General features: G+C 43.3%; 1 protein-coding gene across 2 annotated transcripts in view; it reads right to left on the minus strand.

The window, feature by feature from the left end:
- LOC121536726 (aryl hydrocarbon receptor-like) overlaps positions 1–26,446 on the minus strand; it is a 44,645-nt gene that overhangs the window by 11,524 nt on the left and 6,675 nt on the right. Inside the window, exon 3 of one of the 2 annotated variants that reach the window (XM_041844185.2) lies at positions 6,995–7,107. In XM_041844185.2, the coding sequence (XP_041700119.2) occupies positions 6,995–7,107 (113 nt within the window). Of the gene's footprint in view, positions 1–6,994; positions 7,111–26,446 lie in introns of both variants that reach the window. The other variant, XM_041844184.2, reaches the window with a different exon arrangement.

The following is a 26,446-nucleotide window of genomic DNA, read 5'->3' on the forward strand; positions in this document are numbered from 1 at the left end:
CTGAACCAGATCCTCTGTGTGTGTAAGCACTCCAGTCCAGCGAAACATAAATATTATCATGTCAGCTTGGATGGTTTGTACACCATCTTGCAAGTACAGTAAATAGCCAGATTCCAGGGTCTAATGTCCCAGGCATTCAGCAACTACAAATTAGTGAAGTGAAATAAATGTTGCAAGCCCCAAGTGGCAGACACCATATGAAGACTGTTCCAAATACATTGAAGCAGTGATGTAGTCAAGTCACTAAACCTCCAGTCAGAGTCGGGTCCCAAGTCTCTAGTGTTCGAGTCTGAGTTCAAGTTTGAGTTCTTTGTATTGCTCTCCAATAACTTTTTAAGCAACACTTCATTACAGTGTTGCACATTTGTAAGGCTAACTAGATGGTAATTTTCAATGAAGAAAAATTGTGTGACTTGCTTCAGCTCTTTAAAATTATTTTTGTGGTAGTTGAAGAAGTTTAAAACGTTTTACTTAAGTGAAGCAATGAAATATAGTCAAAGTTAAATCTATTAAAATATCTGGTCTGATTACTTTGATAGACTACTATATCAACCTTATTACTTTGGATACACTCAGACTCCTACACTTTTACTCATAGGGAATTAGAAAAGTTGTAGGCTATCATTTGGTGAGAGAAATATGATGGTGCATCTAGTGGAAGAAGATTAGAATTGTGTTAGTGTTGAACAATTGAGGCTGGTGTAGTAGATGGAGTGACTGTTTTATAAATAGTTGATAGTTGCCTTCAGTGGGAGACTAAGTAGAAGTAAGTAGCCCAGAACTACTAGTAGCTGTACATTGCAGTAGTGATACTGAATGTTTTAGATAGATAGGTCAAGGGTTAGCTATAAGTAGTGGGGTCACTATTGTAGTTTGGTTAGTGAGTGTGGGGGTTGTTATAGTGGGTTAGTTTAGTGGGTTGGGGTGAGCTGCATGGCACAATCAGTCTTATGTGCTCCCCCACTGCTATAATTTGATTGGTAGAATATATTTTTTACATTCTTTACATTTTTTAGTCATTTAGCAGCTCTTATCCTCTGTTCACTTGTTGTTTGTAAAAGTTGAGATAACATTTTGTTGATGTGCTTACTAAAACAGCTGTATTGTTTTATTGCTAGAATATATTTCAGATTTGAATAGCAGAGAAGTAGACTAAGATTTCATTCCCTTTAAGTTTTTGTCTAGCTTGTTGTGAAAGGGGTCAAAACGGCAGTTGTTTAAAAGAAATGACAGAAAAAAATTTAGTTGATGCGTTTACTAAAACAGCTGTATCATTTGATCAGTAGAATATATTTCTGTTCTGATTTCAGATTTGAATAGCAGAGAAGTAGTCCAAGATGTCATACACTCAACTCTACGTTTTTGTTTAGCTTGTTGGGAAAGTGGTCAAAGTAGCTGGTTTGTGTCAAGTCACAATTTAGGCCATGACAACCCTTAGCGCTGACCAGATTCGAATAGCAGAGAAGTAGACAATATGTCAAACAAGTGTTGGGAAAGTGGTCCAAATTTCAGTTGTTTATAAAAAATTACAGAAAATCTAGTTGATGTGGAAGTTTTGTCTAAGTTGTTGGGAAAGTAATCAAAGTAGCTGATTTGTGTAAAAAGTTGCATTGTTTACAGTGAATATAATGTTGGAAGTCATGAGAATTTGGATAGGGCTTTAGAAAGTATAAATGTAATCAAAAAGTTGTATGGAAACACACTGGTGCGGACCAGTCTGCACGTTTTAAAGTTTGAATGGCGTTTCTCACTTAAACGGTGTAAGAGGAGTAGCGTTGTAAAGAATAACTACAATAAAAAGTCTGAAATAAGTGGTACATTATTTTCGCAAGCCACACTAAATAGATAGTACAGCTATCTAACGTTTGCTGTTGTAGCTGATATGTTCAATTATGCAAAAGAGAGTGATTTTCTGAAAAGAAAGTTACAACTGGTTGAGTCCAAGTCCGATTCGCCACTGGTCAAGTCCGAGTTGGGTAACGAGTCATAAATATTGTGACTTAAGTCTGAGTCAAGTCCGAGTCCTGGACTCGAGTACTAAAACACTGCATTGAAGTGAGTATTTAATGTCTTTGAACTCTTGCAATCAAATCAAATCAAATCAAATCAAATCAAATTGTATTGGCCACATGAACCGAATACAACAGGTGCAGACATTACAGAGAAATGCTTACTTACAGCCCTTAACCAACAGTGCATTTATTTTTAATACAAAAAGTAAAATAAAACAACAACAAAAAAGTGTTGAGAAAAAAAGAGCAGAAGTAAAATAAAATAACAGTAGGGAGGCTATATATACAGGGGGGTACCGGTGCAGAGTCAATGTGCGGGGGCACCGGCTAGTTGAGGTAGTTGAAGTAATATGTACATGTGGGTAGAGTTAAAGTGACTATGCATAAATAATTAACAGAGTAGCAGCAGTGTAAAAAGATGGGGTGGGGGTGGGGGTGGGGGGCAGTGCAAATAGTCTGGGTAGCCATGATTAGCTGTTCAGGAGTCTGATGGCTTGAGGGTAGAAGCTGTTGAGAAGTATTTTGGACCTAGACTTGGCACTCCGGTAAAACTTGCCATGCGGTAGCAGAGAAAACAGTCTATGACTAGGGTGGCTGGAGTCTTTTACAATTTTGAGGGCCTTCCTCTGACACCGCCTGGTATAGAGGTCCTGGATGGCAGGAAGCTTGGTCCCAGTGATATACTGGGCCGTACGCACTACCCTCTGTAGTGCCTTGCGGTCGGAGGCCAACCAGTTGCCATACCAGGCGGTGATGCAACCAGTCAGGATGCTCTCGATGGTGCTCTCGATGACCCATGCCAAATCTTTTCAGTCTCCTGAGGGGGAATAGGCTTTGTCGTGCCCTCTTCACGACTGTCTTGGTGTGTTTGGACCATGATAGTTCGTTGGTGATGTGAACACCAAGGAACTTGAAGCTCTCAACCTGTTCCACTACAGCCCCGTCGATGAGAATGGGGGCGTGCTCAGTCCTTTTTTCCTGTAGTCCACAATCATCTCCTTTGTCTTGGTCACGTTGAGGGAGAGGTTGTTATCCTGGCACCACACGGCCAGGTCTCTGACCTCCTCCCTATAGGCTGTCTCATCGTTGTCGGTGATCAGGCCTACCACTGTTGTGTCGTCCGCAAACTTAATGATGGTGTTGGAGTCGTGCCTAGCCATGCAGTCATGGGTGAACAGGGAGTTCAGGAGGGGACTGAGCACGCACCCCTGAGGGGCCCCTGTGTTGAGGATCAGTGTGGCAGATGTGTTGTTACCTACCCTTACCACCTGGGGGCGGCCCGTCAGGAAGTCCAGGATCCAGTTGCAGAGGGAGGTGTTTAGTCCCAGGATCCTTATCTTATTGATGAGCTTTGAGGGCACTATGGTGTTGAATGCTGAGCTGTAGTCAATGAATAGCATTCTCACGTAGGTGTTCCTCTTGTCCAGGTGGGAAAGGGCAGTGTGGAGTGCAATAGAGATTGCATCATCTGTGGATCTGTTGGGGCGGTATGCAAATTGGAGTGGGTCTAGGGTTTCTGGGATAATGGTGTTGATGTGAGCAATGACCAGCCTTTCAAAGCACTTCATGGCTACAGACGTCAGTGCTACGGGTCGGTAGTCATTTATCAAATCAAATCAAATCACATTTTATTGGTCACATGCGCCGAATACAACAGGTGCAGACATTACAGTGAAATGCTTACTAACAGCCCTTAACCAACAGTGCATTTATTTTAACAAAAAAAGTAAAAATAAAACAACAACAAAAAAAGTGTTGAGAAAAAAAGAGCAGAAGTAAAATAAAATAACAGTAGGGAGGCTATATATACAGGGGGGTACCGGTGCAGAGTCAATGTGCGGGGGCACCGGCTAGTCGAGATAGTTGAAGTAATATGTACATGTGGGTAGAGTTAAAGTGACTATGCATAAATAATTAACAGAGTAGCAGCAGCGTAAAAAGGATGGGGTGGGGGGGCAGTGCAAATAGTCTGGGTAGCCATGATTAGCTGTTCAGGAGTCTTATGGCTTGGGGGTAAAAGCTGTTGAGAAGTCTTTTGGACCTAGACTTGGCACTCTGGTACCGCTTGCCGTGCGGTAGCAGGGAGAACAGTCTATGACTAGGGTGGCTGGAGTCTTTGACAATTTTGAGGGCCTTCCTCTGACACCGCCTGGTATAGAGGTCCTGGATGGCAGGAAGCTTGGCCCCAGTGATGTACTGGGCCGTACGCACTACCCTCTGTAGTGCCTTGCGGTCGGAGGCCAAGCAGTTGCCATACCAGGCGGTGATGCAACCAGTCAGTATGCTCTCGATGGTGCAGCTGTAGAATTTTTCTGAGGATCTGAGGACCCATGCCAAATCTTTTCAGTCTCCTGAGGGGGAATAGGCTTTGTCGTGCCCTCTTCACGACTGTCTTGGTGTGTTTGGACCATGATAGTTCGTTGGTGATGTGGACACCAAGGAACTTGAAGCTCTCAACCTGTTCCACTACAGCCCCGTCGATGAGAATGGGGGCGTGCTCAGTCCTCTTTTTTTTCCTGTAGTCCACAATCATCTCCTTTGTCTTGGTCATGTTGAGGGAGAGGTTGTTGTCCTGGCACCACACGGCCAGGTCTCTGACCTCCTCCCTATAGGCTGTCTCATCGTTGTCGGTGATCAGGCCTACCACTGTTGTGTCGTCTGCAAACTTAATGATGGTGTTGGAGTCGTGCCTGGCCATGCAGTCATGGGTGAACAGAGAGTACAGGAGGAGACTGAGCACGCACCCCTGAGGGGCCCCCGTGTTGAGGATCAGTGTGGCAGATGTGTTGTTACCTACCCTTACCACCTGGGGGCGGCCCGTCAGGAAGTCCAGGATCCAGTTGCAGAGGGAGGTGTTTAGTCCCAGGATCCTTAGCTTAGTGATGAGCTTAGAGGGCACTATGGTGTTGAATGCTGAGCTGTAGTCAATGAATAGCATTCAGCATTAGGCAGGTTATCTTAGTGTCCTTGGGCACGGGGACTATGGTGGTCTGCTTGAAACATGTTGGTATTACAGACTCAGTCAGGGACATGTTGAAAATGTCAGTGAAGACACTTGCCAGTTGGTCAGCACAAGCTTAGAGTACACGTCCTGGTAATCCGTCTGGCCCTGCGGCCTTGTGAATGTTGACCTGCTTAAAAGTCTTACTCACATCAGCTACGGAGAGCGTGATTACATAGTCATCCAGAACAGCTGGTGCTCTCATGCTTGCTTCAGTGTTGCTTGCCTCGAAGCGAGCATAGAAGTGGTTTAGCTCGTTTGGAAGTCTTGTGTCACTGGGCAGCTCGCGGCTGTGCTTCCCTTTGTAGTCTGTAATAGTTTTCAAGCCCTGCCACATCTGACGAGCGTCAGAGCCGGTGTAGTACGATTCAATCTTAGTCCTGTATTGACTCTTTGCCAGAGAACCACAATGTGTGCAAGCTAGATTGTAGACCTCCTGGTTGAGCAGAACAGAGATCACATCTCCAATGGGACTCCATTTGTGCATGCTTGTACCGTATCAACACTTACAATATCTGTCGGCATTCTGCAGAACTACTTTCCCTCATGACGGTAGTGTTAGGCTTCTGTGGGACTGCTTTGAGTATAAGAGGTTGAAAACAGGCTGTCCTCAGTCTGTCTATTTTCAACAATGACAGTGAAGGGTGAAAACTAAATTAATCTGCTTTGCCTCTCTTTTCCTCCTCCTCTCCTGCTGTAAATAATGAATGACCTCACAGCTCCTCTATAATTCACTACCAAGTGTCTGACATTGAACTACAGAGAAGAAAATGAGGAGAGAGAAAATCAGACTTGGTCAGAAATAGCCCTCTTCACCTCTGCCCTTCTCCACTTCTTCCCCTAACCTCGCCTTTTCTCCCTGTCTTCCAGTCTTTTAAAATGTCCCATGGCTGTTATCTCAATTTGAATAAAAGATTCCATCCTCACTAATTCCTCCTCCCCAGAATGAGCTTTCATGCTTCATTGCTAACACATTGGAGAGATGTAGGTTTATCATAATAATGAAACTTCGTTCATAGGGCTATGCTCTGGAATTCCACTGTGCTGCACATAGAGGGGAACTGGACTGGAAAATCAATGACTCTGGTGTATCCAAAAGAGATTTGGCAGCCACTCTCCACTCAATAACACATACAGAGAAACAAAATTAAAATAGCTCCCTAGAGATGGAATAGTAAACTAGACAAAATGACAATGAATACTAGAATTACAAATTGGGGTGTAGCGTATTAGAGTATTCTGGAGCCTTGGGAATTAATAAGCAGAGGTACATCTCCGTCATTTAGCAGACACTCTTATCCAGAGCGACTAGGGTTAAATGCCTTGCTCAAGGGCACATCGACAGATTTTCACCTAGTAGGCTCGGGGATTCGAGCCAGCGACCTTTCGGTTACTGGCCCAACACTCTAACTGCCTAGGCTACCTGCCCTGTTACATGTTGTATTAAAGACAAAGTGCTGGCTAATGAGTTATGAGGTTTATCCAACATTCCATCACTGGATATTAAGCCTTGTAGTTCCCAAAAGAGGAGACAGTCAGATCTTTTCTTATTTTTTAGAAGATTCCACATTTTGATGTTTATTATTCTTGAAAAGGAGATATTTTCTTGAGTGCTTTGGTGCCTATCTTGCAAAAATATCCAAAGGGACATGTTTAGCCACAAGGTTAGGCGACTCAGCTGACTCCAAGTTGCACTCACACATTTCATATGGGAACCTCAGACAGACAGAGACAGGAGCAGACATATTGACTGATAAGCTATCCCTGAGCCCATGTCTCTGTCTCCCTGCCCAAACTGATTTTCTGCTATAAGAAAAAACATGAAAGCGTTTCAGACACACTCACACACACACACACACACACACACACACACACACACACACACACACACACACACACACAACACACACACACACACACAGCGATTCAGCTGGCAGTGCAGTCAGCTGAAGTTAGGCCATGACAAGCCCTTAGCGCTGACCTGCAGCAAGAGTTCGCCTTCAGGCAGCCAACTGTCCGCCAATCCCGTGGCTTTGCCGTTGTCATCGCTATCACCATTGGCCAGCTCTCTCTTGCAAGTACAGTTCTTCAGGGCTACTGCAGAGAGAGTGAAAGGGAGAGAGAGGGAGAGAGAGAGAGGGAGTGAGAGAGAGGGAGAGCGTCAGGCGTTAGTCCTGTAATAATGTTTACAATGCACTGCTGTGAATGTCAGAATGCTTTATGTTTAGTACACTAACCACACCGTATGCACGACAGGATCCCAGCTCATAAAAATTTAATCAAATAGCATCTTAAAAATTACTATCCAAATCCAGACCTTTTATCTTTGTCTAACCTGGTTACATCATAATGGCTTGGGAACCAACACATCAGCACATTCATGGTCGAAAAAAAGAATGGGAGGTCATCGTACTCAGCATTCTAAACAGACTGTTTCACAAGACAGTATGCTTTGAGAGTTCTCACCTATTTTTCACCTATATTTTTGTGGTGTTTCACCTTAAGACTCATAGTGTATGGTGTTACAAAAATATTAAATCACTGGTCTGTTGTAAAAGTAGTCTTTCAGTAGCAACACACAGCAATAGTCTTTGGAAAATTCTGTCGTCCAACAGCGTAGAGTGAAATGAAATGAAATGCAAATTGAGACATCTTCGACACGCAATGATATTCAACAAACACCTCATTTATTGTAGCCTACTTTCTATGGAAGAATTAAGAGAAAACAGCATTGCTGGAGAAGCAGAGCGAGAGAGAGAGACACATTAATGCTGCATCAGAGTGAAATGAGGTGACAACTCCTTCTGGCGTCACTATATTTGCACTTCTCTTTCTCTGCTCGCTGAGCTCTATCCCCCTCTCCCCTCCTCCCTCTCCCATGCTCCTTCTTTCTACTTCCCCTTACCCACCCTTCCTCGGTTCATCCAAGGATAGTCTCTGAAAATTCATCTCATTCCACTAGAGGGAGTCCTCTTGTCACCTCGGAACAGATTGTAGAGAATGATGCAATAATAGACTCAGACTTTATTTTCATTTCAACGATTTGATGCCTATGATGTACTAAGTGTCCCACTTATTGCAGAACCGTTGACCTATATCTTTAATTTGACAACTGTTTCTGGTGTTATCCCTAATATCTGGAAAGTGGCACATGTCCTCCCCCTACATAAAGGAGGAGATCCTTCTGACTTAGATAACTACTGTAAAATCTCCAAATTATCTTGCCTTTCCAACGTTTTAGAATCCCTGGCCAACTGTCAGCTAATAACTTTTTTTAACTTCTCACTCTATTCTTAATGTGCACCAATACGGTTTCTTAATGTGCACCAACATGGCACCGTTTCAGCTGCTACACTTGTTTTAGATTATATGTTAAATTACTTAGATCATAAAAATCATTGTGCTGCCTTGTTTATTATATACCTTCCCAATGCATTTGACACTGTTGACCACCACACTCTCATTCAAATGTTGACTGAAATAGGCCTGGATCAGGCTTCTTGCAAGTGGTTTGATAATGATATGTCAGACAGGACACAATGTGTGATTTCTGATGGTGTTAAGTCTAGGTTCCTGGATATTATGAAAGGTGTACCAAAGGGGTCAATATTGGGACGTGTTCTCTTTGCTATTTATATAAATAATAATGGCCTAACTGTTAAAACATGTAATATTCATCTGTATGCAGACAATACTGTTATGTATGCCATTGTTCCAACTGTAGACCAGGCGAAAATTGGTGCGGGGACTTGCTTCCATTCAGCCACAAGAGCATTAGTGAGGTCGGGCACTGATGTTGGGCGATTAGGCCTGGCTCGCAGTCGGCGTTCCAATTCATCCCAAAGGTGTTCGACAGGGTTGAGGTCAGGGCTCTGTGCAGGCCCGTCAAGTTCTTCCACACCGATCTCGACAAACCCTTTCTGTATGGACCTCGCTTTGTGCACGGGGGCATTGTCATGCTGAAACAGGAAAGGGCCTTCCCCAAACTGTTGCCACAAAGTTGGAAGCGCAGAATTGTCTAGAATGTCATTGTATGCTGTAGCGTTAAGATTTCCCATCACTGGAACAAAAGGGCCTAGCCCGAACCATGAAAAACATCCCCAGACCATTATACCTCCTCCACCAAACTTTACAGTTGGCACTATGCATTGGGGCAGGTAGCATTCTCCTGGCATCCGCCAAACCCAGATTCGTCCGTCTGACTGCCAGATGGTAAAGCGTGATTCATCACTCCAGAGAACGTGTTTCCACTGCTCCAGAGTCCAATGGTGGCGAGCTTTACACCACTCCAGCCGACGCTTGGCATTGCGCATGGTGATCTTAGGTTTGTGTGCTGCTGCTCGGCCATGAAAACCCATTTCATGAAGCTCCCGACGAACAGTTCTTGTGCTGACGTTGCTTCCAGAGGCAGTTTGGAACTCGGTAGTGAGTGTTGCAACTGAGGAGAGACGATTTTTCAGCACTCAGTGGTCCCGTTCTGTGAGCTTGTGTGGCCTACCACTTTACGGCTGAGCCGTTGTTGCTCCTAGACGTTTCCACTTCACAATAACAGCACTTACAGTTGATCGGGGCAGCTCTAGCAGGGCAGAAATTTGACAAACTGACTTATTGGAAAGGTGGGCTCCTATGACGGTGCCATGTTGAAAGTCACTAAGCTCTTCAGTAAGGCCATTCTATTGCCAATGTTTGTCTATGGAGATTGCATGGCGGTGTGCTCGATTTTATACACCTGTCAGCAACGGGTGAGGCTTCAATAGCCGAATCCAATCATTTGAAGGGGTGTCCACATACTTTTGTAAATATAGTGTTATATATATATATCACATGAGGTTGGTGGCACCTTAATTGGGGAGGACGGGCTCATGGTAATAATGTCTGTGTTTGATGCCATTCCATTTGCTTTGTTCCAGCCATTATTATGAGCCGTTCTCCCCTCAGCAGCCTCCACTGATAATATATATATATATATATATATATATATATATATATATATATATATATATTTATATCACAGGAGGCTGCTGAGGGGAGAATATCTAGTAATAATGGCCGGAACAGAGCAAATGGAATGGCATCAAACACAAACATTATTACCATGAGCCCGTCCTCCCCAATTAAGGTGCCACCCTCCTATATATATCATCACACAAAATACATTTACAAGATTAGCCACCTCTTCTAACTACTTGGCTCCGTCTACCCCTCTGTTAAAGAAACTCAGGATATTGTCTATCTACAATATGAATATACTCCTATTATGCAACTTCATCTACAAATACACATATCTCCCAGAAAGCCTACCTAAACCCTTCAATGGATTCTTCCAAGTTAATTCCCAAATCCATGCATACAACACAAGACACAGCGATAACCTTCACCCTCCCCATTGCAACACCTCACATAATCACACATTTTTTTCTTGTGTACTGTGTATATCATGTAAACCTTTTAATTAATGTGCTTGTTTAACAGATTTAACCAACTTTTTTTTATATTTGTATATTGTTTTTTTGGGGTGTGGTTTCTATATATGCCCTTTTGGGCTTCCACCTGCACACCGTTTTGGCCTTTTATCTGTACTGTTTTTCACTTGTTTTCTTTGGTGAAAATAAATTACGTTTACTGCTAAGCTTAACACTATAATCACTTATACAATGCAATGTACTGCAATACAATGCCATATTCTAACCCAACAATCTCCACAGAAACGATACAGCACTGTAATAGTTCCAAACAAAAACCATGGCTTTTCAACATCGGTGAGTTGTCTATTCAATCAATCCATTGAGTCAGTCTCTCATTGATTCATTAACCGAACCCAACAAACGGAGAAGAGATGATGGGCGAATTGAAGAAAAGTTTGGAACCCTGATGATGTCATGGGAATGGGACCAGCGGTTGGCCGTATTCATCTCTGACCTCTATCACAACACTGTGCTGTGACCCGAGACAACCCTTGACTCCTAAGGCGATGTCTTGACATGATTGTGTGAATGGGGTCTGGGTCAGCCCTTTTGTTTTCTGTGAAGGGTCACCAGAAAAAAGAGTAGGAGATGATTGGAGGGGTGGGGCCGACACCTGATGACATACGGACCTTTGTATGGGTGTTTGACAGGGCTTGGACCTCTCACACGGAGCTTTGGTGGAGGCCGTTAAGTGGAGACCCTGACCTAATTCCCACACCATTCTTTGTATCACGGGTTTGACATATCATATCATCTTATGGACATCAGACATATCATATGGACTGTGAATGTGTGTGAGTTGAAAATGTCCATGCCCTAGATCTTGTTGTGTTACTGTACCAACTCAAACGAGCATCCATTGTCCACCGTCACATCAACGATACGAACGTGCTTGCAGAAAGTAGAAATCATTACCTTCCGTAATAGGTAACCATACACTGCTGTTCAAAAGTTTGGGGTCACTTAGAAATGTCCTTGTTTTCTAAAGAAAAGCAATTTTTTCACTTAGTGTGATGTCCTTTGGCTTGAGAGGCGTTTTGTCAGCCGGTCTGCTGCAGTAAGCTTTGTTGTTATTGATGCCATTGTAGTAGGTCACTGCGCTTTGTGGTGCTGCTCCATCACATACAACTCCAAACTGATTACTGAAGCCCTACTGTGTTGCCTGGGCTTTGTTTTCACTGATGAACTCATAAATTATACATCAACTCAATATATTTGACATTGGTCTCTCGTTAGCGGTGCTGGGCTTCTCACTTTGGCCAGAGTACGATCCATCAAAAGGACAGCCTTTATTTTTGATAGTTGTTATTCTTTGTTTTTCCCCTGAACTCGCTCAACTAATCCATTACTATGCAATCACAACATTACCATGTACTGTAATTACAGAGTTACTACACAACAATAAGAGCAACTTAATGTAAAGTCTTAACCAGGTGTAAGGTAGTGTGTACACTTATTACTATGAAATTATTAACGGGCACCAGTCCAGTTATTGGACAAAATGGCCTTCTAAGAAGACCTGACTTATGATTTATTTTAGTAATAACTCTATAATAACACTACAATTAGAATAATAGTAATACATTTATTAATCTGAAGGTATGAATTCTTTGAGAATCAATTGGAATTCTTTCCCAGAATAACAAGAACAGCACAAGTTCTTTATACAATCAACATTTAATAACACTAATCAAAATATTTACAAACATAATGAGAAGCATCATGAAACGGTAGGAAATAGAATGAAAGGCAAGAAGTAAAGACCTCGAGATCCTGAACGATAAAGGATGTTGTACTCAGTCTATGATCAAAGTCTGTTGTGTTTTCTTGATGGTTCAGGCCTCATGGAGGAGAACAAAGGAAGAAGATGGCTGTGTGTCCTTTCTGGTTGAGTTGGGTGGTTCCTCCTTCAGGTTGCTCCTTTGGTCCGGAGTTGGTGTCCTTATGCTTGTTGCTCTTCTCTGTTGGCTCCTTGCTTGAGTTGCAGAGTTGTGCTCTAATTGTCTTCTCCTTCTTTCCTTGAAGAAGATTAGTTTAAATGTACCATTCAGGCTGCACTAGCTCTTTAAAGAATAAGTCTCCTTCTGAGATTGTTTAGTGCATGGGCTCTTCCATCCCAAATGCTTTACTGTATTACTGGTACTAATCTCTAAAAGGTACTTTCCCTAACTTATCAGTTCACCAGTTCTTGCCATTAAAGGTGAAGGTCCAGGCCCTGTGGTCGGCCTACTGAACAGGTTCTTCTCCCTCCTTGAGAGAGGTCCAGCTTGAGAGGTCACATGGTATCGCTTGGTACCGCTTGTAGTCCTGTGAGGTCACATGGTATCACACCTAGGTTTGAAGAGCCACTTTTATGACTCTTTGTCTTGGAGAGAGAGAGAGAGCTTGGAGGAACTCAGTAGACCATAACAGTTCAGCATTATAGACAAACAGTAAAAGGATGTTCAATATTGTTCAACATATGACATTAAAACACTGTCACTAAATAGGGAAATCCAAATGTTCACACAACACAACTTTTTTTTCAACATTCCTCATCCAAAAAGTGGGCCATCACCACTCCGCCTGCCTGGCTAAATGTCCAGAGGAGGACAAAGACCATCTATGGTTATCAGGGTTCATTGGGCATGGGTGTACATAATAAAAAATGTACATGGCCATGGCCATCTCATATATATGGCATAAAAGTGCTCCAGCAATCCATGAGGGCATTTCTACACTGGGCTAAGTTGAATTAATCAGCTCGGTTTTGCCAAATACGCCTAACTTAGCATAATGGACCTAGAGAGCCACCAGCCAACAAGCAATAAAAACATCAAAAAACATGTGGGGTGAGCAGGAAGGGAAAAATGTGGATCTATACTGTTGAGGTACCTGGGACTGAGAATGGAGCTCCAACTATGGGCATCCAGACACCCTACCCCATCCCATCTCTGGGCTCATGACCCAGAAGCCATATTGGAAGCGATCATCATGGGGGAGGGTGTCATGGAGGCATCACATCGCATTGTGTTTAGTGACTCTTTCTGTGGAGGAGAGCTCAAAACCCGATCCAGCTATGTTGTTTGGGATTTGTCCGACAGAGAGGCTTACTTGCGGCAAAACTGTAGGAACCCATTTCAAAACACTGACAATATTTATCAAATGTTTGACGATTTTCTATTTGTCCCATCATGCTATTTACAAGTGGATTACAGGGATGTTCTAAGGCTCTTTGCATCCCTTCAGTTTGCAGTGCCAATCCCTTCCCTAAATGTGACACTGGCATCTGGCCATAGCATTAAAAAAGCCACTTGATACACTGATGTGGATGATAGACATTAGACAGACACAAAAACAAAACAATGACATAAAAACATAATTAGTAAACAAGCAGGCCGACATCCAGCCACTGAATGAAATGTTACCAAATATGGCATTTTGTTCAACATGAAGGGCTTTTTTCAGTCTAATTATATTTGGAGTACTGCACTCATTGATAAACCTGTTCCATTCAAAAACCCGACTGCAGTTTACACCTTTAGATTGAGACGCTGGACAACGGAGCTGACTCCTATGTTTGCGTCACCACTGAGGTTCTCCATTGTAACGTCATGCAGGATAACAAGTGCAGGACCCTGAATCATGAAATGGTGCTATATTTGGATAGCATTAGTGAAAAGCATTAAAGCCAATGGGGGGTGGGACCATAATGACACAGACCCCTTTTAGAAATGTGATATACAAGAGCCATTGCTGTGTGTATTGGTAATGGGGGAAACTGACACACCCAGATGGGACACATGATTGAGTAAGAACTGGGGAAGCGGAGGCCAAGGTTAACGTTTACTTTGGATCGCTGCCCTAATCAAACCACCCCCGCTAAAACCAACCAGGCTCTCTCTGTGAGTGCGCATGTCTGTGCTTCTGTATTGCTGTGTTTAGTACAACAGAGCCAGAGAAAGAGAGGGACATAGAACAAGAGAATGTGTGTGTCAGCACGCAGTGGTAACTGCCAAAATAAAGGAAACACTTGAGTAAATGAGGGATACAAAAAGTATATAGAAAGCAAGTGCTTCCACACAGTTGTGGTTCTTGAGTTAAATAAGCATTTCAAACATCCCATCATGCTTAGGGTCATTACGTTTACATTTTAGTAATTTAGCAGAAGCTCTTATCGAGAGCGACTTACAGTTAATGCATTCATCTTAAGATAGCTAGGTGGAACAACCACATATCACAGGCATAGAAAGTACATTTTTCCTCAATAACGTAGCTATCAGTAGAGTCAGAGCTAGAAGGGGGGGTGAGGAGGAGGAGGATTATTTAAGATACTGTTTGAAGAGGTAGGGTTTCAGATGTTTTCGGAAGATGGGCATGGATTCTGCTGTCCTAGCTTCAGGGGGAAGCTGGTTCCACCATTGGGGTGCCAGGACAGAGAAGCGCTTGGACTGGGCTAAGCGGAAGCTGCTCTCCCGTAGGGGTGGGAGAGCCAAGAGACCCGAGGTGGCAGAACGGCGTGCTTGGGTTGGGGTATAGGGTTTGAGCATAGCCTGAAGGTAGGGAGGGGCAGTTCCTCTTGCTGTTCCTAGGTAAGCACCATGGTCTTGTTGTGGATGCGTGCTTCGACTGGAAGCCAGTGGAGTGTGCGGAGGAGCGGGGTGACATGTGCTACCAATAGGTGCCCTTCTTTGCGAGGCATTGGAAAACCTCCCTGGTCTTTGTGGTTGAATCTGTGTTTTAAATTCACTGCTCGACTGAGGGAGGTTGCAGATAATTGTGTGGGGTACAGCGATGAGGTAGTCATTCAAATATCATGTTAAACACTATTATTGCAGTGAGTCCATGCAAATTACTATGTGACTTGTTAAGCACATTTTTACTACTGAACTTATTTAGGCAATCCATAACAAAGAGACATTTCAACTTTTCATTTTCTATTCATTTCTAAAAAATAAAAAATATGGGGTGGTGTGACAAAAGTAAAGGCATGTGAAAACTCTCTGAAGGCACTGTACATTTGCGTGCACATACATATGTCTGTGTGTTAATTATTCTAGCACTCTGTGAATGGCCTCTTTTTCTAACTAGCAGGGAGTAAATATAGAACATTTCAACTCCCTCGGCCTCGACACACTGCAGTGTACAAACACACCATGCACACAGCCCCGCACCCACTGACATACACATGGATGCATGCTACACACACACAAGTTAACAAGAACATGCGGTGGTTAATGCAGGCGGCAAGCACAAAACCCTGCACTGCCTATTTGTCTCTGAGTTCTGATCACATGTTCACATATTCAGAGGTTGGGGCTGGAGGGGCGGTCATTACTGATTGCCCATGCCTTCCCTTCGGTGCCCTGCATTCCACAATGCACCAGGCCACATGAAAGACTGGGGGATGGGGGTTGGCTTAGCTCGGGAAGAGGGGAAAGAGGGGGATGAGGGGGTGACCCACTGGAACCCGGAGAGAGAGAACTGCCTTTTTCTCATCTGAGTGCAGAGGACTGACGGAAAGAGAGGGGGAGGGGAGGTATGGGGGTCCTTGAAAAAGCCTCTGCGACCCGACCCGAACCGAACAACGCCACTGAGTATTATGACAGGTCACAAGACTTTTACAACAGCCATGCAGCTTATGTAACAAATCTGCATCCAAATGCTACTACGACGTATTGAACTCACTGGCCACTTTAAGAAATGGAACACTAGTCACTTTAATAATGTTTACATATCTTGCATTACTCATCTCATATGTATATACCGTATTTTATAATATTCTACTGTATCTTAGTCCATGCCACTCTGTCATTGATTGTCCATATATGTATATATTCGTAAATTCCATTCCTTACTTAGATTTGTGTGTATTGGGTAATTGTTGTGAAATTGTTAGATATTACTTGTTAGATATCACTGCACTGTCGGAGCTAGAAGCACAAGCATTTCGCTACACCCGCAATAACATCTGCTAAACACGTGTATGTGACAAATTCAATTCGATTTGATTTGATTTGATTTGACCTGTGACTATTTCCAGCTTGTTTACAGGATTTGGATGCATGCCATGTCACAGTGGCAGTATATATATAATATTAATTACATGAAAGGTTGTTTACACAATTATGATTTGTCATTTTACACTGAGTGTACAAAACATTAGGAACACCTGCTCTTTCCATGACATAGACTGACCAGGTGAATCCAGGTGAAAGCTATGATGCCATATTGATGTCACCTGTTAAATCCACTTCAATCTGTATAGATGAAGGGGAGGAGGCAGGTTAAAGAAGGATTTCTAAGCCTTGAGACAATTGAGACATGGATTGTGTATGTGTGCCATTCAGAGGGTGAATGGGCAAGACAAAATATTTAAGTGCCTTTGAACGGGGTATGGTAGTAGGTGCCAGGCGCACCGGTTTGAGTGTGAGAACTGCAACGCTGCTGGGTTTTTCATGCTCAACAGTTTCTCGTGTGTATCAGGAATGGTCCACCACTCAAAGGACATCCAGCTAACTTGACACAAATGTGGGAAGCATTGAAGTCAACATGGGCCAGCATCCCTGTGGAATGCTTTCTACACCTTGTAGAGTCCACGCCCCGACGAATCGAGGCTGTTCTGAGGGCAAAAGGGGGTGCAACTCAATATTAGGAAGGTGTTCCTAATGTTTTGTACACTCAGTGTATAATGGCATTATGTTGACACATTTCAGTGCAGATGTAACCAACAGTAACACGTGAAGCAAAAGCAAAGCACTGAATAAATTAATTTGATTTGATTAATGTATATTTAACCCCATGTCATGTTTCACACAAGCGCATCTCCACATTTACTTTCAACATCAGCATACAATCATAGAATTAGAATTAGTCTAACTATTCATTTTAATCGTATGCATACAACACAGCTATACCGTTGTCATGGGGAGGATATTGCACTATATTTTTTATTTTCTATATCTATGTCCTGATCAATGGAGAGTTGCATAACACGTGTGTCCTAGGTCTACATGTCCATGTTCATGTGTATTGCTGCCTGTGTCTATTTATATACTAAAGCCATTCTAAGCTTGCCTTTACATTGGATATAATCAGTGGTGTAAAGTACTTAAGTAAAAATACTTTCAAGTACTACTTAAGTCGTTTTTTGGGGTATCTGTACTTTACTATTTATATTTTTTACCACTTTTACTTTTACTTCACTACATTCCTAAAGAAAATTATGTACTTTTTACCCCATGAATTTTCCCTGACACCCAAAAGTACTTCTTACATTTTGAATGCTTAGCAGGACAGCAAAATGGTCCAATTCATGCACTTTGTATCAAATTGTATTTGTCACATGCGCCGAATAAAACAGGTTACATTGAAATGCTTACTTACAACCCCTTAACCAACAATGCAGTTTCAAGAAAAATAAGTGTTAAGTAAAAAATAGATAAGCAAAAAATATAAAAAAATTAAATAATTAAAGAGCAGCAGTAAAATAACAGTAGTGAGGCTATATACAGGGGGTACCGGTACAGAGTCAATGTGCGGGGCCACAGGTTATTCGGGGTAATTTAGGTAATATGTACATGTGGGTAGAGGTAAAGTGACTATGCATAGATAATAAACAGGGGGAATAGGCTTTGTCGTGCCCTCTTCACGACTGTCTTGGTGTGTTTGGACCATGATAGTTGTTGGTGATGTGGACACCAAGGAACTTGAAGCTCTTAACCTGTTCCACTACAGCCCCATCGATGAGAATAGGGGCGTGCTCGGTCCTCCTTTTCCTGTAGTCCACAATCATCTCCTTTGTCTTGGTCACATTGAGGGAGAGGTTGTTATCCAGGCACCACATGGCCAGGTCTCTGATATCCTCCCTATAGGCTGTCTCATCGTTGTCAGTTATCAGGCCTACCACTGTTGTGTCGTCTGCAAACTTAATGATGGTGCTGGAGTCGTGCCTGGCCATAAAGTCATGGGTGAACAGGGAGTACAGGAGGAGACTGCGCACGCACCCCTGAGGGGCCCCCGTGTTGAGGATCAGCGTGGCAGTTGTGTTGTTACCGGTGTTTAGTCCCAGGGTCCTTAGCTTAGTGATGAGCTTTGAAGGCACTATGGTGTTGAACGCTGAGCTGTAGTCAATGAATAGCATTCTCACATAGGTGTTCCTTTTGTCCATGTGGGAAAGGGCAGTGTGGCGTGCCATAGAGATTGCATCATCTGTGGATCTGTTGGGGCGGTATGCTAATTGGAGTGGGTCTAGGGTTTCTGGGATAATGGTGTTGATGTGAGCCATGACCAGCCTTTCAAAGCACTTCATGGCTACAGACGTGAGTGCTACGGGTCTGTAGTCATTTAGGCAGGTTACCTTAGTGTTCTTGGGCACAGGGACTATGGTGGTCTGCTTGAAACATGTTGGTATTACAGACTCAGTCAGGGACAGGTTGAAAATCTCAGTGAAGTCACTTACAAGTTGGTCAGTGCATGCTCGTAGTAAATAAATAAATTGGTCATTTAGCAGACGCTCTTATCCAGAGCAATTAGGGTTAAGTGCCTTGCTCAAGGGCACATCGACAGGTTTTTCACCTAGTCGGCTCGGGGATTAGAACCAGCGATCTTTCGGTTACTGGTACAACGCTCTTAACCACTAAGCTACCTGCCGCCCCAGTACACGTCCTGGTAGTACACGTCCTGGTAATCCGTCTGGCCCTGCAGCCTTGTGAATGTTGACCTGTTTATAGGTCTTACTCACATCGGCTACTGGGAGCGTGATCACATAGTAATCCGGAACAGCTGGTGCTCTCATGCATGCTTCAGTGTTGCTTGCCCCGAATCGAGCATAGAAGTAATTTAGCTCATCTGGTAGGCTCGTGTCACTGGGCAGCTCGCAGCTGTGCTTCACTTTGTGTGCCCGCGGGCAACCGCAGGGTGTATGTGACGCGTCTAGTGCAGTAGTGCCTAGGTAGAGGTAAGTTGCATGCCCGCTTATCACGTGCTTGCATACTCTCGCTTACAGCTCGCTTCCGCCGGCTAGCCCTTGTGGTGAATTGGGCAGCAGTTCCCTCAAGAACAACAAGACTCCTGGCGCTGACAGAATCCCGGCAGAGCTACTTAAGAAGGGAGGTTACTTCTGCACCAGAATGCTCCACCAGTACATCGCAGAGGTTTGGGACTGGGAGATCGTCCCCCAACAGTGGCGGGATGCAAACATCTATAAGAACAAGGGTGACAAGTCCATCTGAGGCAACAGCCGGGGGATATCCCTCCTGGCTGTTGCCGGCAAGGTCCTGGCCAAGGTGATGCTACACAAGCTGGTGAACAACGTCACAGAGGAACTGCTGCCGGAGTCACAATGTGGCTTCAGAAAGAAGAGTACGGTCGACATGATATTCACGGCACGGCAACTTCAGGAGAAGTGCCGTGAACAACATCAGGACCTTTTCATGGCCTTAGTCAACCTCTCCAAGGCCTTCGACCATGTGAGCAGAGAACAACTATGGGGCATTCTACTCAAATTTGGCTGTCCACACAAATTTGTCAACATTCTTTGCCAGTTCCATGATGGGATGATGGCTTGGGTGGCCATAGGAGGGCAGGAGTCAGTGCCCTTTGGAGTAAGCATCGGTGTGAGGCAGGGGTGTGTGCTGGCACCTGTACTCTTTAACATCTTCCTCCTATGTGTCACCCAGCTTCTCCACAAGAAGCTTGAGGACAGCAGCGGGGTTGCGGTGGACTTCAGGCTGGATGGAAACCTATTCAATATCAGAAGGCTCCAAGCAACACCAAGGTTTTGATGGAGCGGGTTCTTGAGCTGCAGTATGCTGATGACTGTGCTCTTGTGGCCCACACTCCGGAAGACCTTCAGTCCGTCCTTGTAGCGGCTGTGAGGGTCTATAGTAGGATGGGACTGTCTATCAATACCACCAAGACAGAGGTGGTCTGCCAATGGAGATCCAGCCCTCCACCCACCATGCCTGTCTTCACCATTGAACACAAATCACTGGCAATAGTCACGTCCTTCAAATACCTGGGCAGCATCCTCTCGGAGGACTGCAGCATCGACTTTGAAATTCAAAATAGGATCAAGCATCAGCTGCCTTCAGGAAACTCAGACGTAGGGTCTTCCAAAACAGGGATCTCCACCTCCACACCAAAGTTGCTGTCTATCAAGCTGTCTGCATCACCACACTTCTTTACAGCAGTGAAGCCTGGGTCACTTACAGCCACCACAACAAGCAGCTAGAGTGATTCCACATAGGATGCCTGAAGCGCATCCTGGGAATCACCTGGTGCGAACACGTGCCCATTACAGAAATACTTGCTAAGACCAACTGCAAGAGTATGAAGGCCATTAAAGTCCCTGGCCACTAGGAGCGCCGCCTCTTGATGAGTGTTTTCCTGTTTGCTTATGGCCAGCTCATTGAGTGCGGTCTTAGTGCCAGCATCGGCTTGTGGTAGTAAATAGACAGCTACGAAACATATAGATGAAAACTCTCTTGGTAAATAGTGTGGTCTACAGCTTATCATGAGATACTCTACCTCAGGAGAGCAAAACCTCGAGACTTCCTTAATAATAGATTTCGTGCACCAGCTGTTGTTTACAAATATACACAGGCTGCCACCACTTGTCTTACCGGAGGCGGCTGTTCTATCTTGCCGATGCAGCGTAAACCCCGCCAGCTGTATGTTATCCATGTCGTCGTTCAGCCACTACTCAGTGAAACATACGTTATTACAGTTTTTAATGTCCTGTTATAGGATATTTGTGATCGTAGCTCGTCTATTTTGTTATTCAATGATTGTACGTTGGCTAATAGGACTGATGGTAGAGGCAGATTACCCAATCGCCGTCGGATCCTTACAAGGCACCCCAACCTATGTCCCCGATATCTCCATCTCTTTCTCCTGCGAATGACAGGGATTTGGGCCTTTTCGGGTGTCTGAAGTAAATCCTTCGCGTCCGACTCATTAAAGAAAAAAATCTTCGTCCAGTACGAGATGAGTAATCGCTGTCCCGATATCCAGAAGCTCTTTTCGGTCATAAGAGACGGTGGCAGAAACATTATGTACAAAATAAGTTACAAATAACGCAAAAAAACACACACAATAGCACAATTGGTTAGGAGCCGGTAAAACGGCAGCCATCTCCTCCGGCGCCATCCCTGGTTATCTCTACTGCCTCTGATCTGGCAGACTCACGAAACACAAATGCTTCATTTGTAAATTTGTCTGAGTGTTGGAGTGTGCCCCTGGCTATCCGTACATTTTTTTATTATAATAATTATGCTGTCTGGTTTGCTTAATATAAGCAATTTGAAATGATTTATACTTTTAGTTTTGATACTTAAGTATATTTTTGCAATTACATTTACTTTTGATACTTAAGTATATTTAAAACCAAATACTTTTAGACTTTTACTCAAGTAGTATTTTACTACTTTTTTTTATTTGACTTTCACTTTTACATTAGTCATTTTCTATTAAGGTATCTTTACTTTTACTCAAGTATGACAATTGGTTACTTTTCCACCACTGGATATAATGGTTCACCTACATGGAAACTTGTGAATAATACATTTTACATTCTCTCACCCATACTCTGAGTCGGAATTCATGTCATAAGAAGGAATTCCCCTCAACCAAGCCCACAAATTGGGGAAAACAAACTTTTTCCCCTATTACCCCCTTTGTAAAAGAGCTAACTTCGTTGTCAATTTTTTGTTATACAGAAATAACAAAACATGCCGAAAAGCTGCTGTGCTGTTCAATGTAACCTGGTCAAAAATCCCAACATACGGTTCGCAATGCTCCCATGTAGGGAAATAGACCCTGCAAGAAGAGCCCTGTGGCTTCAGGCTATTCGGTGTGGAAGTGTGGGAAATTGTGGGTACCCGGTGTCCAAGTAGGCTACACGTAGCTATGTGTGTGGAAAACATTTAATCACAGGTAAGACATTTAACTTGTGTACTATAGTCTGTTTGTAACGCCACTCACTACTTGTAGCATTATAGTCTGTTTGTTTGTGTTATTGGTCTTGGCTAGCTTAATATTCTGGTTGGTAGCTAGCTAGCACTCACATGGATAACATTAGTGCCATCATGAATAGGGTATGAGGGCAGCCCTACAATATTCCGTTTTCTAAGTAGTGAGAATGCTTGGGAACAGGCAATGTTGAAAAGTAATCTTTAGACATGTTGTACTTTTCTTAAATGTAGTTTTGTAATTGACTAAAAAAAGCAGACAACAAGAAAATTGCGTTTGAAAAAGTCACGTTTTTCCTGTGAGCTAATGGGGTAACCAAGGTAACCACAGGTTGTATTCCCCACAGGCGGGCAGGGCCGCAACGTTCTATTTAATACCGACTGGGGCTATTCCATTTACAGTTTTCTTCTTATGGCTTCCCTCTCTATCTATGCTGAATGTAAACTGCTGTATTTTGGCTACAAAAAGAGGGAGAACTGAACATAACAGAAATAAATGACTGTCTAACTTTACTTTTCAAGCATCCTTTTCCTTTGTGATCCACTAAGCAACAGACCTGGACAGGATTCAAATCTAAACTACTCATGCTAAGAGGTATTTAACATATCTTTCATTCACACTACTACACTGAACAAAAATATAAACACAACATGTAAAGTGTTGGTCCCATGTTTCATGAGCTGAAATAAAAAATCCCAGAAATGTTCCATATGCACAAAAAGCTTATTTCTCTCAAATTGTGTGTACAAATTTGATTACATCCGTGTTAGTGAGCATTTCTCCTTTGCCAAGATAATCTATCCACCTGATAGGTGTGGCATGTCAAGAAGCTGATTAAACTGCATGATCATTACACAGGTGCACCTTGTGCTGGGGACAATAAAAGGCTACTTTAAAATGTGCAATTTTGTTACACAACACAATGCCACAGATGTCTCAAGTTTAGAGGGAGTGTGCAATTTGCATGCTGACTGCAGGAATGTCCACAAGAGCTGTTGAATTGAATGTTCATTTCTCTACCATAAGCTGCATCCAACGTCGTTTTAGAGAATTTGGCAGTATGTCCAACCGGCCTTACAACCGCAACCCACGTGTAACCACACCAGCACAGGACCTCCACATCCAGCTTCTTCACTGGTGGGATCGTCATGTGAAATCCATAGATTAGGGCCTAATGAATTTATTTCAATTGACTGATTTCCTTATATGAACTGTAACTCAGTAAAATCTTTGAAATTGTTGCATGTTGCGTTTATATTTTTGTTCAGTATATGTTGAACCAAAGGCTAATGATGCTTCACAAGCAGGGTTGGGGAGTAACTGATTTCATGTAATCAGTTACATGTAATCTGATTAAATATTTTGTGAAACTGTAATCAGTTACGTTACCAGCTAAAATATTGTAATCACATTATAGATACTTTTGAAAAACTAGATGATTACTTCTTGGATTACATTTAAATTCAGAAATGATATGTTTGCGAAAACATACACTATGACACCTTCCTGGTTTCTCAATGACATTCAACTCAGCATTGAAAAAAACCACATGTTTATGTTTCTTCCACCTGAGCGAGTCTGACCACAAGTCCTAGACCATTATGATGACACACCAAATGCATTTGATGGATAATTTTTGTCTTCTTCTAATGCCTCTTGGGGGAAACGAATACAAAGGTAATCAGATTACGTTACTGAGTTTGGGTATTCCAAAAGTTCAGTTTTTGCTCAAGTAACTAGTACTGTAATGGATTACATTTAGAAAGTAACCTACCCAACCCTTGACAAGTGTTTTATTTATAGAACTGAGATGACATTAGGGAGTAAGGCCTTTAACATCAATGAAAACATTTTCCTATGGTGACAACAGCAATGAGCTCAATAAGATACGTTATACCAGGGTGTTCTCGGAATCAGACGCTCTGCAATAACCTCTGGGTAGAGCCACTACTTAGTTAGCTTCACAACAAAAAGCACGAATCCATTGAAGGGGACTGGGTCATTAGCTACCTAAGGACAAAAAAGTTCTGCAACAGAAAGCAAAGGAACTGAGGGAAGGAAGAAAAGAAAGGGCAATCCTGCCTCCTGGTTTAGTTGCTAGTAAAGGCAGCTCTTCCAGGAATCCCATGAGTGTTCTTATTGGCTTAGTTAAGTTATCTGAGGGCCTGCCTGGCCACTTTCCACATCGCAGGAGAAACGCGTGGTGACATTGTGGCCCCTTTCACCCCTTCGTCTTTACAACAGAACAACTCACGATAGAAGGGCCATTCCTCGCTCCCAGGGGGCCCCTAGGTGACTTTGTTGGAACAACGGAATGAAAGAAAAGATGGTGGTTACAAATTTAGGGCAAGTGTATTTTCATTGTGTTGTCCTTATTTGAAATAGTGTCATACAAAACGTTGATGTCTGTTTCTAAAGCTGGAGGTTGATCCACTTGGGTTTGTGTCATTCAGCCTTGTATTTCAACCTTCTAATTGTACCTTCTAAATTAAGGGTTTTCACATTTACACTGCCCAAAATGTTATGAATGCATTGGATTTGTGTACTCATTTGTGTTCATCATCTGACTGCCAGGCTGGATGAAGTGCTGCACCATGCTACAGTACAGCGAGCCAGAGAGAAACACAACTGGAGCTTGGCTTGTCTGTGGTTGTTAGTGTGGGGACCTCCATCACAGCGGGAGTGGCCCATTAACAGAGGAAACACTGGCAACATTAGAGTCCAGAGCCAGAGCTCCGAGAGGGCTTCTTTCAGACAAGCTATACAGCTTTACACACAGTTCTAATTGCTGCATTCTTAGAGCAGCAGCGGGAAGCCATAGTGTGTGTGAGTCTACGGTATGTGTGCCTGTTAATGTATGTCAGAATGACTTCCTCCCCTATTACACGTATAGGGAGGCTTGGGACGGGAATTGCAGTTGACATGCTGATTCATGTGCACAAACACACACACAAACACGGGTGGGGGGGATTGCGCAATAGCAGACTAATAAGCATATCATTGATTCTCCAAGGTGAATTATCCATGAAAAATAAAAGTTACAAAGCCACCAGCAAAACTAAGACAGTATTACAGTAAAGTGTTTATGCTACATTAAATATCTAGCATAATATATTACCATCAACAGCAGTTGAATGACACATTATACAGAAACACATTCTAAATGGACACGTTGATATTCAAACAAAATCCTGATTACCTGAGGCCACCATGGTGTGTCACATGGACCCGGAGTCACAGAGATGACACCCAAATGGCACCCTATTCCGTATATAGTGCACAACTTTTGACCAGGGTCCAATCTATAGGGAATAGGGTGCCATTTGGGACGCAGACACCGCCTAGCTGCCTCCCATCTGAGACCAGGATGTTATAACCTCCCATGTTTCCCTGTGATGAGATTGCACCTGCCCCTGCCCCTGGTGGCTGTATTGTGTTGAGGGGTACGGGTAATCTGGGTACGGGTAATCCTGGGAGTGAATTGCTGTTTGCTCTACATGTAACCAGTTAAGCACAGGGGGCAAGGCCTCTCTGGGTTGCCACCTGCCTGGTCCGGTCGCAGGATAGAAGGAATCTACTTAGGGCTTGGACACACCGGTAGTGTTTGCTGGCCGAGAGTACTTAGCATCTCTGAACAGAGTGCTGGCTGTAATTTGCAAACCGAGCACAAACTGATTCTACATGTAGAATCGTGTGAAAATGTCGGCAGTCAGACGTACACTAGCGGGTCGTCCCTAAAACACACTACCTCGAATGAACGGCAGATCAACGGCAGATCAACGGCATATCAACATTTGGTGCGGTATGTGTGGTCCCTTAAGCACCCAGAACATAAAATGTTTAATTTGGAACAGAACATAGAGTCCTGTCTTTATCGGAGGCATTAGCATGGACCAAACCAAATGCTGCCTAATGTACCATCAAATATTTACACATCCAGTCCATCAAAAATGCAAACAGCTGTGAGAGAAGCTGTGGCCTAGCCTATACGGGAGAAATGCCTATGCGTACTGGAC

This window comes from Coregonus clupeaformis, chromosome 23 (assembly GCF_020615455.1).
Source record: "Coregonus clupeaformis isolate EN_2021a chromosome 23, ASM2061545v1, whole genome shotgun sequence".
Classification (NCBI taxonomy): Eukaryota; Metazoa; Chordata; class Actinopteri; order Salmoniformes; family Salmonidae; genus Coregonus; species Coregonus clupeaformis.